We start from the raw sequence: 16,937 nt of genomic DNA, 5'->3' as shown, positions 1-16,937 counted from the left end.
ACAAATTCTGGCACGGCACTACAAACACGGTTGTTACATGCCTGTTTTTGTAGCTGTGGCCTAGGCTCAGTTCACTCTCTAGTTTCTCCATTTACAGATCAGACATACACTCTAAAATCTACAGGAGAATGGGGTTGGTCAGTAAGTTGTAAGGTCCCACCAAAACGTAGACCAAACCTATGCCCTTGTATTTATGAAGTGTTGTGTTTCAAGACAAACTGTTATGTAGCCAAAATACTGGTTTGGTTTTAGGCATGGGAACATTAAATACATACGTTTTTTTTTTTTAAAAAGGATGTTAAATAAATGCAGAATCAAATGTAATTGACAGCAATAGGAGAAGCAAACAACTTTTCGTCTTTAATGAGTGAATTTGAAATAATAAATTTAATGGATTAAATCTAAAAACATCTCTGTCTCTCCAAGTATACACCACCATCTGCTTACTTTAGGGTTTTAAATGTCAATCTGTGAGTAAGGTGTGTTGAGTAACTCAGCTAAGTAAATGCACAATGTGATTTCTTAACTGAGTTAGGATATTCTGCAATAATCTGACACAATGTTGGGGTGAGTTAGGCAATAGAGATCCGTGCACCCAAAATCATTTCATCAAAACAAAAAGACAAAAGAAATCAGCAGAACTCTTTTAATATTCTTTTTCTGCTACATGGTAGCTGCAAAAAGACATCATAATACATGAGGAAATACTCTCCAAAAATGTTTTTACAAACTTTATAAAGAGGAATATGCTTATATATTTATAAATATGTACACCAGCATTTTGTGATCAAGAAGGTAAGCTCAGAGTTGTGCGTGTGAAGCAATCTGGGTAAACATCATGCATCATTTATAAAATCATAATACATCTAAATATCTGTATAGTGAGGAAAAAAACAATAGAAAATAGCCTTCATATTTATCAAAATATTATAAAGTTCAAAGGGAAGTTTAGAGCATATTTAAATTACTGTTTAAAATCTGACTTGATGTGAAAAATGAGGCTAAATAGTAAAACCAGCAAGTCGTCCCTGAGTCACTGATTGTAAGAAATAAACGCAGAGTTGCGAGCGTGCTCATCAGACTCTAAGGCTGTGTTGCTTGCTTCACTTTGAGATCACGGGAGAAGTTCCTGCTGCAGCCAATTCAACAGGCAGGACAACAAAGGTAAGGAGTGAGAACGAATGACAAGAGTTTCTTTTGTCCACTTTTGTTAAAAAATGGTTTCATGGTGACACAACATGATGCATAAAGGCAAAGGTTTGAACATCCTGTCTCCTTTCTTAAGGGTTTTGGATGGGTTTCACTACAAATAGGTTAAACGGTTAAACAAATACAATGTAGTTAGAGCTATTAGCCTAACTTTTCAATTTCGGATTAAATTATCTTCAGTACACAATGTTTTGCCAGCCGAACCATAAGGAGACTCTGGATGTTTTACTAACTGGGTCATGGCACAAAACCACTGAGCAAATGATACTAAAGGGACATTAAACATTAAAAGGTGAACATGTAAAATAAAATAAAATTACATTAAAAAATAATTACATTATTTCAGTACCTTGCAAAAAATACTTTTCAGACTTGAATTAGTCACATTACATCATGTTATAACCATAAATATTAATTTATGAGTAGGATTGAGACAAATAAAGCTTAACTGTAAAGTAGAAGGATAATTCTTCATTTTTTTCTGTAGCATACACAAAATTCACACGGTGTACACATGGATACCAGTTTATGTTAAAATGAGGATTCAATTGTTGTTCTGATCTTAGTTTCTATCTGTTGAAGCTGCTAAGACAATTGAAGGTGACAAAGATACAGTAACATTGTCAGTGGATTTATATAAAAACAATATCTGGAAACATGTTTTATTTGGTGTGATTTGTTTCTTTGTGATCGTTTCTACAGTTTTCTAACATTTTATTTATATTTCATATTTATTTTGTATTTGTGCTTCCACGTTACAATACTTAAAAGTTGGTCTATGTCACAAATTTCCTATAAAACACTCTGAAGTTTGTGGCTACAATGTCGGAATGATGGATACTTTTGCAAGGCACTGTAAATATGGGGGTTTATGTATTTAAATCCTTCACTTTTACTCTTCTAATTTTTGAGTAAAAAAAAAAATCTAATGGTGTTTTTGCACAAAATGAAGGCCTTTCCCTTCCACACTGCAGCCAGACTTATAATCTGTCATACAAACACTTCCCTGCGTGGAACCTTTTCCTGAGTGGGCTGCAGCGAGGGGCCAGGCAGCGGCACAGCTGTGCATGTGCGTATGTCTCCGTCCATTTGTGTGTCCGGCGTGGCGGCAGGGCTGAGCAGAGAATCAAAGTCAAAGCCCTTCAGAGGCAGCAGGGTCAAAGTGAGGCCCCGTCGAGCTTTGGCAGCACGGTCTGGTCTCTCTCTCAGCTCCAAGATCACCTGATGGAGAAGAAAAGTTCATTTTCTTCTCCATTTTCAGATAATCAGAAAAAACGCCCTGAGCTTTCTACAATCAGGCATTCATTGGTTACCTGCACAGGCCGACGCTGAAGGAGGTGGGGGTCAAAAGATATCCCAAAGAAGAACGTTTGACGCTTGAAACGGTCCAAGGTCCTCAGGCGTCGTAGTGGATTTTTGCACAAAAGCTGGAAAAAAGTATCATGATGCTACAAATTAGTGAAACTATGACAAAACTATATTTACACGCACCGAGAAAGTACCTCTGTGATTAACATGGAGAGCGGTGAACTCAGGCTCAGGGGCATTTCATAGGGAAAACTCCGCACTTTCCTCAGCATGCTGCAATGATCTGGTTCTGGGGGAACAGGGAACTGTTGAGGCAAATGAAGAGACAGATTTTATACAATAAGTTTATTCATCAGTTTAATTATTACAAGGTTCTTAGATGCTGCCCAGAAGAGAACAGCTCTGTTTTTCCAACCCAGTTTAGGCTGAGCTGTCCCTATGTCTGCCTGTAGATGAGGCCTGCTGGACACATTGGAAACAAAGGCTCACCTTCCCAGTAGCCAATGAGAACAGCAGAATTCCCAGTGACCACCAATCAGCTGCGTGGTTGTAAGGTCCACCACTGAGCACCTCTGGAGCTGATCGGGGGGTAAAAGAGAGAAAAAAACAGAAGTTTTATTTTTAACATTCAGCTCTATACTTTGGAAAAGAAAAGATATAAAAACAATTCTCAAACTGTTGGGGCATTAATGTTTTCCTGGCAGGTTTTCATCACCCATGTATTGGATGGTTCCACAGATTGTGAAGGTTCGGCCTCCTCTCTCCAGGCGGCGGGACAAACCAAAATCAGCCAAGCGGAGGTGGCCTACAAAGGATCATTTTCTCTGCATCGTTACAAGAATTTATCATAATTCTCCAGACATCCACCATACTAAGAAATCATTTTATGAGTTAAGACTCATAAAAATTATAAACATCTTCTTCTAATAATTCTTGTTCTCTTTGCTATTAGTATAAAATATGAGCTGAGAGCTTGACAGAAAAGAGGGTCTCTGAGAGCTTCTGTAATGCCTGTTCAGAGGTATGCTGCCCTCTGCTGGTGACTGTTTCACCCACCGTTGTCTGTCAACAAGATGTTTTCCATCTGAAAGTAAGGAAGGAAAATCTGAATGAGTCTACTTGAATTCACAAATGATTTCGTACAAGACCTGCCAAATCATAAGCCCCAAAGTAAAAAGGAAATTAAGTAAAAAGAATAAATCACAAATTATGAAAAGGAACATAACACAGACAATATCCAAAAAGAAAATAAAGAATAAGTGCCCGGCGACAGACTGGCGACCTGTCCAGGGTGACCCCGCCTCTCGCCCTGAATGCTAGCTGGAGATGGACACCAGCACCTCCTGACCCGACTAGGGACAAGGGTGTTAGAAAATGGATGGATGGATGGATGGATGGAAAATAAAGAAGTTTTGTTTTTTATGTATCCAGCTATGTATGAATGTTCTAATACAACATTAATATAATGTTTGATAATATTAAATTAATCAAACTTTTAGAAGTCAAGTTTGAGTTTTGTGCACTGCGATCTAATGTTGGTTTTAAATAAATGAATCAGTCATTTATTTAATGATTTATTCCTTAAATAAATCATTTAATGTATTGTGTTATTTTGAAAGAAAATTCTCAGGAAATTCCTTTTGATTGGCAAGAAAATAATAATTACAAGCAAAACTGTGCTATTATTATTTAAAGGTATTTAAAATTCATATTTTAATGAAAAACAAATAATTTCATACATTTATACTTTACATTCATATTTGACATTTACCTGTTAAAACATGAAAACCATATCTTATGCAATGTTCCTTATTTTAGGGCTGTTAGGTGATAAGAACATAATTACTTTTCAGATACAGCATGTTGGGTCATCAATTCAATAAAGCCAATAGTGCCACAGGTATCTACATTTAGGTTTACATGGTCCAGTCAGAACAACACAAAGTACTGCTTAGTAAGCTCTGAACTGCAAAACACTAGGATGACAAATGGAAAGAAGCAAGTGGAACTAGTTCACTCCTAACACCTTAAAAGTGGGACATCTATTTCTAAAAACAAAAACAAAAAAAAACTCCCTTACACTTGAGTACAAACTGCAGGTATAAAAAAAAGGCTTTTCTTTCTAAATTCACATATTGTGTTTTCCTATACTTAGTCATGCTACATAAAATAACTTATGCTTATGTAGATTTCAAAAGTAATATGCATATTGCTTTGCAGTATTGCTGAATGTGTTAAAAAAGTAAGAAGTGACATCTTTGCTTGTCTTACCTTCACATCCCTGTGGATGATCCCAAAGTCATGCAAAAACCCTGTAAAACAAACAATAAGTAATTATCAACCTATAAAATGACTGTGTAGAACATTTAAGAGAAAGCCAAAAAAAAAATATATATATATATATATATATATATATAATTTTGTATGTAAAAAAAACAAAACAATACCCTATAAAAAAGGTTTGTTTTTAAAATAGAAGTTTTCTGGGGTTTTTTTTACTCTAAAAGGATTAAATACTTATAGAGTAGAAAAAGTTAAAACACCTTCAAGGCTTTTGCTGTTGACCAATTTTACTAACACAAAAAGTTAAACTGACTTGCAAATCACTGAAGAGCTTGACTCTTTGGCTTTATTCTTATCACCTCCCTGACATAAAAAAAAAACAATATATTAAAATGTAGCATACAAACCGAGTGCACATCCCAGCTCTGCTGCAAATATTCGCACGGTTTCCTCTGAGAACTGACCAATCATCTGCCAGTAGGTGTAGAGGTCCCCTGTGCTGCAGTAGTCGCACACTGTTGGAGCAGAATACGGTTTAACATGAGCCTTTAACATGAGGGACATATGAGAAGCAGTGAATGGTGGCAGAGGATGGAAAAAACACTGGTGAAAAACCTAAAAAGATTTAAACTTGTGCTAAAGTGAAGAACACCTACATATCTTTATCTAAAACAAATCAAGGAACGGCAGCTCTTCCGGTTTTCAGTTTATTGTTGCTAATATATAGAAAAACTCCAGCAGTATGGTTACAAGAGGATTCTGGATAAAAGCATGCAGCAGGCCCTTTAACTGTGGCATGTGTTTCTGTTGAACTGTGGAGTTCTTTCAACATGGGGGTTGGGAGGCAGATTAAGTGGGTCACACTTTCTGAGTCAGTGAGTAATTCTGGAAAAAGGGATAAATGCTCTGGAGGGAAGGGAATCAGGGCAACACGGCTGAAGAACTAGTATGGGGGGACTTGGAGAGGTTGGGAGCTTAGGTGAAATCCAGAATTTAAACACTTGAACTGAAGCATTTCTGTTATCATGTTCTGGGTGTTAGATTTGGGATTGTGGGGAGATAAGTAGCAGAGGGGACAGAAGGTGAAGTGAGGGGTTGCAGATTTGGGAACGAGTGGGATACTGCTAGCTGCCTGACTCACTAATGTAAAGGTGGCGCTGAGTCTGCCAGCAGTCCTGGAGGTCGAGGACAAATGGGTGGCGAACCTGACGCTGCAGGGGCAAAGGTCAAAAATTATATTCCTTAAAAAGCTAATTTCTATGGGTTCTATACTTTCATTTTTTTTCTCTTTGCTTTTTTTGTATTGTTTTTTTTTTTTGACTCAGAACTGTGCTAAGTATTGGATACATTGAAACGTTCAAAATCAAACACGGAACTTGTAATGAATTTAATTACAAGTGTGTGAATTTTGAATTCTACTGTGACATGAAATGAATAAATATACGTCTATAGAAACATATTTGCAACAAAGCAAAAATATCAACAATACTTTTAAAGATCCTTCGAAGGCAGCGCTCACCTGAACTATAACTTCCTCTTTTGACTGCTCCAAAACCGCCAGCCTTAAAATCTCCGCTTTAGGTATAACCTGTTGGTGGACGCAGAAACAATGATGAACAAACTGTTTCAAATTTAGGTGGATGGCCATCTCTTTAGCAGTTCATTTTCATACGATGGATTAATATCCTCAAAGATTTTTTTTCAAGCCTAACTGACTGAAATTTATCCACAACTTAATCCCTGACCTATCTGTTGTGTCCTTTGAGCTTCATGATGATGTTTGTTCACTTTTGTTCTATTGAGGCCTTCACAGAACAGCTTAATTTACACTGTGATAAAATAACACACAGCTGGATCCAAGTTAGAGCCATTTATTCATAAAATGGTTCAATTATGAATAATTTTGCTAGATTAAAACCCACTAAAAAGACTAAAGTGTAAAAAGAACAGCTCATACAGAATATATTAAGAGATGGGATTTATGAATATTAATGCCTGCCAATCTGTACCAGTAGACAAATTCTAACAAGCAAGAATGTAGAACATTTTTTGTGAATTAACATGGCACATTTACGTTACATTTGCAGCATCAAATAATATTCAATCAGAAATAACCCACAAGATAGAAAAACTAAGATAGAAAACTATTACATCATGGCCTAAATAGGCTAAATAAACACATTAACGTATAACAATCAGGGAGCACACTCACTTTAACAGCATATGTTTTCTGTTTGGACTTGTCCCTCACTTTCAGAATGGGTCCAAATGAACCTTTGGCAATGTACCCCATCACCTTGTCAGAAAAAAAAAGGGTAAAAATCCAATAACAAAGTTTGAAAACATAGAAGATAGACAATACAGCTGAAGTGTGTCTAATGAAGCAGATTTTTTTTTTTTTTTTACCTGAAAGTGTTCGTGCCCTGGCACAGCTCTGTGTGGGAATTCAGGCAGAAACATGGTAACGAAGCCTGGAAGGCTCCATTCTCCTCTCAGCCTGCCTGGGCCGACTCCCGCCAACCTGAGGACGTGCTCTGGCACCTCAGGGGCTTTTCCTTGGAGCATCCGACGCTGGCCCAGACGGAGGGCGGGTGGGGCCAGGCGGCAGAGGCCTTCTGGGATAGACAGGCTCATGCTGGAGAGGAGACCCCGCCATCCAGATGGGATGGGCTCGTCCTCAGCCCCTCCTGAGGCCCTCTGGTAGCGCAGGAGTACGGGACCAGTGATTTAACGGAGACAGACACAACATTTAAAAGATACTACATCAAATATCTAGACTAAAAACCCACCTGTTTAGAGTTGCTTTTGAATCATTATAAGTAAAATATTAAGCAACATTTTGATGTGTATTGATGGCTCAAACTTTGTTTTTTTGTGTGTGTTTTTATGATGTAAAGCACTTTGAACTGCCTTTTTGCTGAAATGTTCCATACAAATAAACTTGATTGATTGATATAAGCTAATAATAAGAGAACAGAGTAATAATGGATACAACAGATACACTAGAGATGCATGCTTGTTTTAGTCAACCCTATTTTTAAAGGACAGTGTTTGTTCTTTCCCTGTTTTACCCGACTCATAGTCAGTCCTCATACAGGAAGGCATCCAATACCTAAAAACATTTATTTCTTTAAGGTTTCACCTAGAAAAAGTTAGTAGACAATAAGGAAAAACACTTGAACAGTACAGTACATAAGATGTTATTTTGAGTGCTAAAGCTGAGGCGGAAAAATGACCGTATTAGAAATAAATACTGATTCTTGAGAATTTCTGAAGAATTTTAGGCAGAAGACGATTCATTCCTGTACGTGTACAGGGATTTGACAGGCATTTCTTTTTTTTTTTGGAACGCTTTGTCATTTCCTTACATGAAAATATTCCATAGGGTAGTTTTTGGTTAAAAAAAAAGATTTGTAAAAGGTTTGTATTGGGGTACTAGAAGAAGATCCTGTAATTCTCCATCTTTGATTTTAGATTGCTTTTCCCAACTTCTGGTTCTAACCAGGACAGCTTAAGAAATTTTAAACGTAAAAAAAAATCTATATTTTTTTTATAAGCTTCTTATATCTCTGTTTGGTTGGTCAGATTTGCATAGAATTGGGGAAAAGACGTATTTCCCCTTTTCCCCGCCCTCCTGTTGCATAACTGACTTAATAACATCTAAAAATGTTTCTGATTCAAACAGTAAATAAAACAGGTCATGACAGTCATAGATATGCCAAGATGATGAGTTAAAATTTAGTTGCTTATTTCTACTGTAACATCTGGATGCCAGTAATAGGGTTTATAGTGTCACTATATGGCAAAGTTACAAAATAACCACAATTCATTTAATGCACTATTGCCAGTACTGTCACTGTATTTTCGTTTATAGTTTTAAAGTCACTACTGTAATGAATTTAAAGTACCAGTATAAGTTTCAATTGCATGCAGTACTGTTTTCATCAAACCCATAATTCATTACACACAGCAGCACCGATCTCTCAGACAGGAAAAGTTATACGACCTAAAATAAAAAAAACACATATAAATCCAATACTGCCACCTCACAGTGGTTTACAGACACGGGATGCAGTAGGCCTTTTGTATCAATATTTTTATCTGGAAATAAATTATTATTATAGGGAGATTGGTCTTTTAGACCTTCAAAGTAAAAGCTTGATGCAGTAGGAGCGGGATTCTTGTGGAAATATTTGATTGACTAGGTATGTAAATCCTTAACGACAATGTAATACTTTAGTTTAGTTTGCTGATTTAAATCAAGGTGAAACGGAGCCGTGTATTCTAGTTGTAAAGAAACCGACTTTGCATCCTGGACACCAAACCATCGCCATAGAAACAGAGCGCCACACCGTAGCAACCAGGAGTTCCATTCAACTCACCTTCCTGTTTTTACTTCCGTCTGCCCCCATTACTATTATAATTATTATTATTATCAGCGTAAGGGAACATCGGCGCAGTAGGCTCAGTCAGTGCGACGTCTGCTGCTCCTCAGTCAGGCTCTCAATCGGCGCCGCAGGACATCCCCGTCCCATTTCCAAAACCCAACGCACAGAGAAGGCTGAAACCAAGGGCCTACTGACGCAAAGTGATATTTTTCAGTATCACCAGCTCATCAGGCCTCCATTAAAAAAACAAAACATACGAGGGATATGGCAACATAAAAAAACAAGTTAATCCCAAATGTGGGCAACGTCAGAGCAAATCCGCCCACATCTCGGTCGTCCAGAGACTTTAGCGCCATCTGCTGGTCGATGTAATTAAAACATTTGAATTCCTCAAAATCGCTTTGGTTCAGTTGTGATTTTAAGAAATTCATAATCACTGTAAACAAAGAAAGCGTTCAGGGGAACATTACGAGATTAATTACTGAAATTAAGCCGTTGGTTGCAGAATTGTCTACGGTTTCAGCCTGCAAATGACAAACCTTCAGAGTAGCATTAAAGAAAATTCACAATTTACTCTACAGTTCATAATACATCAAATTAAGCTACCTAAACACAGTACAAAACCTTAAATGTATTTTTTAAAATCAGAACATAGCCTTATTAAATGTATTTTTTCAATAATCTTCTCTATAAAACCACTACCTTGTGTTAAAGCAGTCCAACAAAGTAAAATATCTTTAACACGTTCATTTAACAAATCTGAAGAGATTTATTTGAGAACATTAGTGAAAAAGCAGTTATTTATTTGATTCAGCAAATATACAACACAAATGTGGTTGTGGAATGAAAAAAATCAAAAAGGTCAAAGAGTTGTTTTCTAAAAACATACTCTGCATAATATCAAAACCACAAAATGAGGAAAATCCAAGCAAGTAGTTGACAGCACAAGTGCCTTTTATTCGGGATGTAGGAACATAAAAAGCAAACAGAGCCATCTGTACTTTGATGTTGATCAATGCAACCAGAGGTTGTCTACAAAATAAACCAAACAGTTGAGCTTTAAATAAACAAGTTGAAAAGGTTTGTGAATGCAGCAGGAACTTAAAATGGGAAGCTTTATGTTCAGTCATCATCATCAAAGTCCTTGTTGCCTGGGGGAGGTTTGGGTCCACCTGCTGGTTTGGCCATGATGATCTGAAAAAGAAAAAAAAAATTATTTAATATTTTTTCTAAATGTAAATAAGAGCAGTGAGTTCAACACAGCTGCTGGAATCCCTAAAGGTAAGTTGAGGAAAGTGAATTTCCTTGTCGGATTATTTCACAAGACAAGTTTTAATGTGGCCGTATGTTTCTAAAAGGTCAGGTTTAGCAATTTCTCATTCCAGTCCAAGTGCTAATATTTATACATCAAAAATCTCCAAGTCAACTGAGCATCGCAAATGTTTTTCAAATGGAATCATTTTCAAAATTCTCCACTTTCTTGATTTACATGACATACAAGATTATAATCCTGTGCTGTTTTCAGTCGTACATGCAGCATGCCATCACACAACATTCTTTATTTTGTGCAATTCCACACAGCTGCAAACCTAGTGTTGTTAGAGACACACTTGGAAAAAGTTAAAGCTCTTAAAAACGTTTAGGGGTGAAATTCAACATTAGTAGTGAGAGTCCAAACACTACGTCAGCGTTCTATGACCGAGCAACCTTTCTGTTCGGAGACCTACTGACAGAGAGCTTTATGTATACAAGTACGCCCTCTAATGGTGGGTTTCAAAATGATCAGGCTCCTCATCCCAACCGTCTTTGTCCCAGTGGCCTCTCTGTTTGGGAGTCTTGGGTCCCCCTGCAGCTTTAGCCATGATGATCTGGATCATATACATACATACTAAATCATCTATCTGGACTTTCTTCATTAGACTGCTGCAAAAAGATAAGTTATTACCATGTCGACAGGAAGAAGATCCTTATGAAAGGAAAGACCTAATCAATCTGTTTTTTAATTAAGCGACTTCAGAAAGCAACTCCTTTCGATATCAGCTGGAGTAACTTTTATATTTTTCATGTGTTTATACAGACCTGATCCACTCTCAGCACTGTTATGGCAGCGTTGGTGGCTAGTCTGATGCCCCAGTGTTTCACCAGGTAGGGGTCCAGAATGCCGGCCTCAAGCATGTCCTTCACAGCCGGACCTTCTCCCTACAGGGCAGCCACATCATGAGTTGCTTCAAATAGTAGGTTTTTATTAAAATAACTTGAAATTATAGTTAATCTCCATCGCTTCACCTCGATGTCAAAACCGATGTTTTTGTTCCCCTCGTGATGAGCAGAATACAGCTTAGAGATGAGTTCGTTCCCCTTCACTCCGGAGTTCTCGGCCAACGCCCGCGGCAACGCCTCGAAGGCATCGGCAAACTTTTTGATGGCATACTGCTCCAGCCCGGGGCAGGACTACAGAGCCAAAGACAGGTTATTTATTTCAGGCTGGGATGATGTGGACATCAAATGATAAAACAGAAAACTCAACTCTCTGTTACCTCTCCAAATGAGGTGATCTGCTTGGCCAGCTCGATCTCTGTGGCTCCTGCTCCGGGTACCAGTCGTTTGTCCTGCAGAGGGAGAAAAAGAGGGAAACGGTAGTACCTGTCTCACAGCTGCTGAGCTGACAGTCTTATTCTACAAGTTACTTACCCTGACCAGAACCTTGAAGGTATTAACACCGTCATCCACAGCCCTCTCAATGTCGTCCATCAGGTTGTCAGTGGAGCCTCTGATTACCACCGTCGCGATGGCGCCATCTTCTTTCTCTGTTAAAGAACGCAGGAAACAATAAGTCACGCATAAAAGTCCTAAAGGATAAATCTGGTCTGAATTTGTGGATTTTACAAAAAGAGACTTGCCGTGTTTGAAGACCACCACCTGAGTGTCTCCCACCTCTGTGAGGTAGACGTTGTCACAGTGACCCATCTCATCCGGAGTCGGAGCCATCTAAGAGTGGTTGACGTTAAGGTTAGTTTGGTTACAGTTCCCAAATCTAAAGACGGTAAAACATGAGTAAACTAACCATTTTGGGCAGAGCTACAGCTCCCAGGGTCTTGCATAACCTTCTGAGATCCCACTTGGAGTTCAGTCTGCAGGAAAGATTTAGAACTAAAACTTGAGAATAAAGCTATAGTAAAAATGAAAGTATGTTTTTTTTCAATTCAAGGTTAATTCAAGGATGTGTTTATATTTTGTGTGATGGCACCAAACATATGGCCTTATGGCATTATGGCCAAACATATCTACTTTGTTTCAGTCTGTCTGCAGGACACTGCACCATTGTTCAGCAATTTTCCAAACCAAAGTTCTGCTAATTTATTGGTTTTACCTCTAATGTTTTTTTTTTCTTTCTAATTTTAGTGTCCTACACTTTAACACTTAACAGGGAAAGTTGGTTTTACACTTGTAACCCACTTTCTCAGTATAAAATTCAGGACTTCTAATTGTTTTAAAATTGCTCCTTTTTCCCTTTCACTTTAAATCTCATCACCTGAGCCTCTGTGTTCCTACCTCACCACCATGAGCTTGTACTTGTTGGCGTAATGCAGAGCCATGTCAGCCACTTTGCCTCCAGTTACCACCACGTTGGCTCCAGCCTCCTTGATGGCCTTCACCTGCGCCTCCATCATGTCCTCCTCCCCTTTACTGAAGTTCATCAGCTCCTGGGCATTATTTATCAGCACTGTGCCCTGTGGAGCAAGCAGCGCTGCAGTTAGGAACCAACCAAGAGACCTCAATAGAATTTAAGCCTTGACACATTAAAATGCTGCTGTCTACTTTAACAGAAATTCAAACGTGGGACTCAAAATAGATGGAAATGATTTGCTATAAAATATTTTAATAACTCAAAGCTATGTGAGCAAACATGAAGACACATGGACTGTTAATTTTGTCATATACGTAACGCACGAGGATATAGTTTCCATGAGCATTAATTATTAGAGCAGCAACAACGATTATATTAGTAATCGATGCTTATTCAGATAAAAATTGACACCTCCTGTAGATTTTTCAATTAACCACATAAGCTTTTTTATACAATATTAGAAATACATTAAAATATGCAAATAAACAAATAATTCAACATCTTCCCAAAATTGGAAAACAAATATAATGCATTTATATTTTTCCCCCCACCATTTCAGCTTAATTACTGTTCTGAGTATGTTATTATTTTAGTAAATGGGCTTTTTTTGAGTCTGTATCTGGTTTGGCAATAAAACTGAACAGGCCATGACGAATTTAACGAGTCAAAGGAACATCAACAATCACAAATACAGCAGAATGAAAGAATTATAACAACAAAATATATATATATATATTTTTTAAAGTCTGTTACCTTGGTCTCTGTCACCAGGCAGTCGAAGGGACAGGAGAACACGGCGATCTTGGCGTCTTTAACAGATGTGATGTCTCCCTCTGCCTCCTTCTTAAAAACCATCCCATGCAGCACAGTGGATGCTGTCACTCCACAACCCTAAACACAAAACAGATTCAAACACTTATAAGAAAACAACCTCAAACTTTTAAAAAAAACCCCCAAAAAACAACAATATTAAACAAAAACAGCCACTCACCAAAATCTTGCAAACTCTGACATTGTCAACATTGAAACTGCTGGACTCTGGGTAAATGGATACTGAAAAACAAACCAAACAAAGAACAGAGTCAGACACTATTGTCAAGACGTTTTTACAAATGAGCTGATTGAGGTCGTCCAAGTTGCCAACTCACCACAGGCCTGTGCGATGAGGTTGGCGAGGAAGTCCTCGTTACCGTACTGTTTACTCATGACCGCTGTACGGACGAGAGCCGTGGCCTCGGTAATGTCATGGAGGTTTTTGGCAGAGGAGCATATGCAGTCTGGAAGGATCTCCAGAGTCTTTTTACACGCTTTCTCATAACCATCGATGACCTGAGGTCAGACGAAAACATGGTGATGGAGTGGGGAAGAGCTGCATGTGCTTTCTGCTGTTAAAACACACACCTATGGCTACGTTCACTGGCGTTATAGGCAACAATGTAAAAAAAAACAAGTATATGTGATCAAACGCTTTATTGTAGTCTCTAAAAATGGAATATGACTTAGCAGTAATATATCTATAAGTAGGAGCAAATATAGTTCCATTAATTACTAGTTTCCAACTTTATTGTTTTCATTAGAAATGTGCGCCAAACTTTGTTGATATTCCGCTTATGTCCAAAAAAACACAATTTCACAACAGCGGTGTTTCCACTAAATAAGAAACGCAATAAAGTCACACATGATCAGTCATTAAAAAACATGCTGCATCAGTATCCTCCTTCCTGTCGTCTTCTTTGTCTTTTCTGCCAGTAGTAACATCAGGCTATTGATCACATGACTCGCATGATGCGAAAAGTGTTTCTATTGCAATTGCATAACATAGAGAAATTTCTATGCAGCCGAAAAACCACCTCAACCTAGATCAAAAACGTTTTATCAAAGAACATGAGTTTTTTTTGTTTGTTTTTTTTAAATTGGCGCGATATCATTAAGCACATTTATTTTCATAACTCCAATTTGGGTAAATATATGGTCAATGTAAACACAGCTATCGACAACAATGTTCAACAGCTGCATGTGATCACCTCTGACACAGACAGGCCCATCCTCAGGAGCTCTTCAGCCAGCTCCAGCAGAGCTCCGGCGAACACCAGCACGAAGTTGGTGCCGTCGCCTACTTCCTGCTCCTGCATGTGGGACGCCATCACTATCATTTTGGCGGCTGGGTGTTGCACCTTGAAAAAGAAAATAAAAGCAAGGAGAGAGGAAATAATTAACACATTAATTTTTCAGTTAATTTTGAGCAGGCAGAACATGATGATTAGAAGAGAGTCTTCACCTCAAGTTCTCTGAGGATCGTTGCTGCGTCGTTGGTGACAAACAGCTTCTCCAGGTGGTTGATGACCATTTTATTCATACCTGTAACATTTGACAGTTTATCATTTGCCTATCTGATTTTTGTACTAGATTTTTAATCTCTTTGTGTGAATATACTTTTGTCAGAGGAAAATGCCTACCATTGGGTCCATATGCAGTGCGTGTGGTCTGAGAAAGCTCCTTACAAGCTCTGATGTTACGAAAGACTGCCTCTTCAAGTCCTGAAAAGTGCTGTTTTGACAAAAGAAATGTTTTGTTAAGTTACAGTGTGCCTTTCACAAACAAAGGGAAATGTTCAGCTATGTATCAATAAAAAAAATTGTGGTTACTTTTACTATGAATTTACACTAGGATTTCAACAAATATTATAATTCCAACATATTTGAAACAGCTGACTAGTGGTGTTTTATTACATATATATTAAAAAAATTATAAAGTAAACTTTCGAAGCCGATTCCAAATCCAGCAATTTGATAAAGAGCTCCTTTACTTATTTTTTTTTGGCACCTTGTCACCAAAGCGATTGTCAAACCTGAAAAATACTGTTTTTTTTAATTACAATTTTAGATCTGAGATACTTCTGTTTTGCTTCCGAATATTTAACAACTGTGTGTGACATAGCTTTGTTTGGATCTAAACCAGGTCCAATTTAAAACCTCAAACTAAGATGGCCAAAAAAAAGCTTCTAGTGATTCTGTAACTTAAAAGCCAAAATAATCAATAAGCTGCACAAAAAGTTATGTTGTACTGCGGAACATTTAAGATAAATGACGGCATCCACAAATAAATAAATGTAACACAGAAAGCCACTTTTGCTAATTTTTTTTATTTAAAGGGACAATGAACAATAATTAAAATAAGGTCTTTAAATATTTTTGCTAGAGTTGGAAAATGAAAAATTCTAATTTAATTACAAAATGTAAAAATAGCAGGAAACTTGTTATAGTAACTGTTGTAAAAAAATAAATATGGATTGATACATATAAGCCTGGGTGAGATGCGCGGCAATCTACTTTGTGAAAAGTGGAACAACTTGTAAAGAAAGAAGCCACTTTATTTTTCAATAAAAGATTAATTTTATGGGTGATTTTGTGAAACGAGCCATAACATGATGTAATAGACATTCACAGCATCATTCTCAGTGCTGACAGCTAGCTGAAGGCTAACAGGGTGTGCCTGCAGCTTCATAATCCTTCATCATTGCAGCATCATATAACCAACAGACGTAGATATTGACATGTACGCTGATAAAAAAAAAAAAGTCAACGGCGTTTAAGAAACTGAATTTTGTCTTTTGATTACGGCCGCGGGACTTCAAGCGGCCTGCCTCTTTCTAGAAAGCTCCCACATGACTGTGCATGAGCATGCTAACTCATGGCTAGCCGCAGCTAGCATGCTAACTTCCATGCTGCCCTCTTTAAAGTACTCCAAGAAATCTACATGCCGATTTCTTCTGACCTTTGCGCCATCCTTTAACATCTGGGCAAAGCCAGGGGCCTTGGGGACGTGGAGAGCCATTCTTCGACGCTATGCAGCCCCGGTGTCCTGGAGAAGCTATCCGCGGCGTGTGTTCAGCTTTGGGTACAAAGCCGGAGAGACAGAGGAGGTGCAATCCGAACCTAACGGGAACCAACAAGGGACAAACCGAGTGGTTCTTCTTTCAGATGATATGGCCAGGATACACCACATGGGGGAAGTATAGTCTTTACTATGAAAAATGCTCAGCTTTTAACCACTGATGGTGCCTTTTCTCATAAAATACATTTTACCGTGTGGCAAAAATAGTGCTATAATGTTTTCTACAG

General features: G+C 38.0%; 2 protein-coding genes across 4 annotated transcripts; both read right to left on the bottom strand.

Annotated features, from left to right (window-relative positions):
- Positions 1-632: 632 nt before the first annotated feature.
- Positions 633-9,533, bottom strand: rskrb (ribosomal protein S6 kinase related b). The gene is made up of 13 exons (XM_028031793.1): positions 9,183-9,533; positions 7,207-7,497; positions 7,013-7,096; positions 6,320-6,388; positions 5,942-6,011; positions 5,208-5,315; positions 4,789-4,829; positions 3,574-3,601; positions 3,233-3,322; positions 3,007-3,095; positions 2,712-2,822; positions 2,523-2,636; positions 633-2,430 (listed from the first exon to the last, which is right to left on the bottom strand). Exons 1-13 carry the CDS (start codon positions 9,210-9,212, stop codon positions 2,200-2,202), a joined length of 1,356 nt encoding a protein of 451 aa, XP_027887594.1. The 5' UTR covers positions 9,213-9,533; the 3' UTR covers positions 633-2,199.
- A 586-nt stretch (positions 9,534-10,119) lies between these two features.
- cct8 (chaperonin containing TCP1, subunit 8 (theta)) lies at positions 10,120-16,753 on the bottom strand. Of its 3 annotated transcripts, none has more exons than XM_028031968.1 (16): positions 16,591-16,753; positions 15,273-15,363; positions 15,095-15,174; positions 14,841-14,990; positions 13,965-14,145; positions 13,808-13,869; positions 13,570-13,707; positions 12,741-12,919; positions 12,253-12,319; positions 12,089-12,176; positions 11,880-11,995; positions 11,726-11,797; positions 11,475-11,639; positions 11,268-11,387; positions 10,916-11,056; positions 10,120-10,382 (listed from the first exon to the last, which is right to left on the bottom strand). In XM_028031968.1, the coding sequence occupies exons 1-15, from the start codon at positions 16,648-16,650 to the stop codon at positions 10,949-10,951; spliced, it is 1,677 nt and encodes a 558-aa protein (XP_027887769.1). In that variant the 5' UTR covers positions 16,651-16,753; the 3' UTR covers positions 10,120-10,382; positions 10,916-10,948. The 3 variants fall into 3 exon arrangements, with proteins under 3 accessions (XP_027887769.1, XP_027887770.1, XP_027887771.1); XM_028031969.1 differs by having other exon boundaries at positions 10,920-11,056; XM_028031970.1 differs by lacking the exon at positions 10,916-11,056.
- Between the last annotated feature and the right edge of the window lie 184 nt (positions 16,754-16,937).

The sequence above is a fragment of the Xiphophorus couchianus genome, chromosome 11 (assembly GCF_001444195.1).
Source record: "Xiphophorus couchianus chromosome 11, X_couchianus-1.0, whole genome shotgun sequence".
NCBI lineage: Eukaryota > Metazoa > Chordata > Actinopteri > Cyprinodontiformes > Poeciliidae > Xiphophorus > Xiphophorus couchianus.
This window is presented reverse-complemented; position numbering and strand designations above follow the sequence as displayed.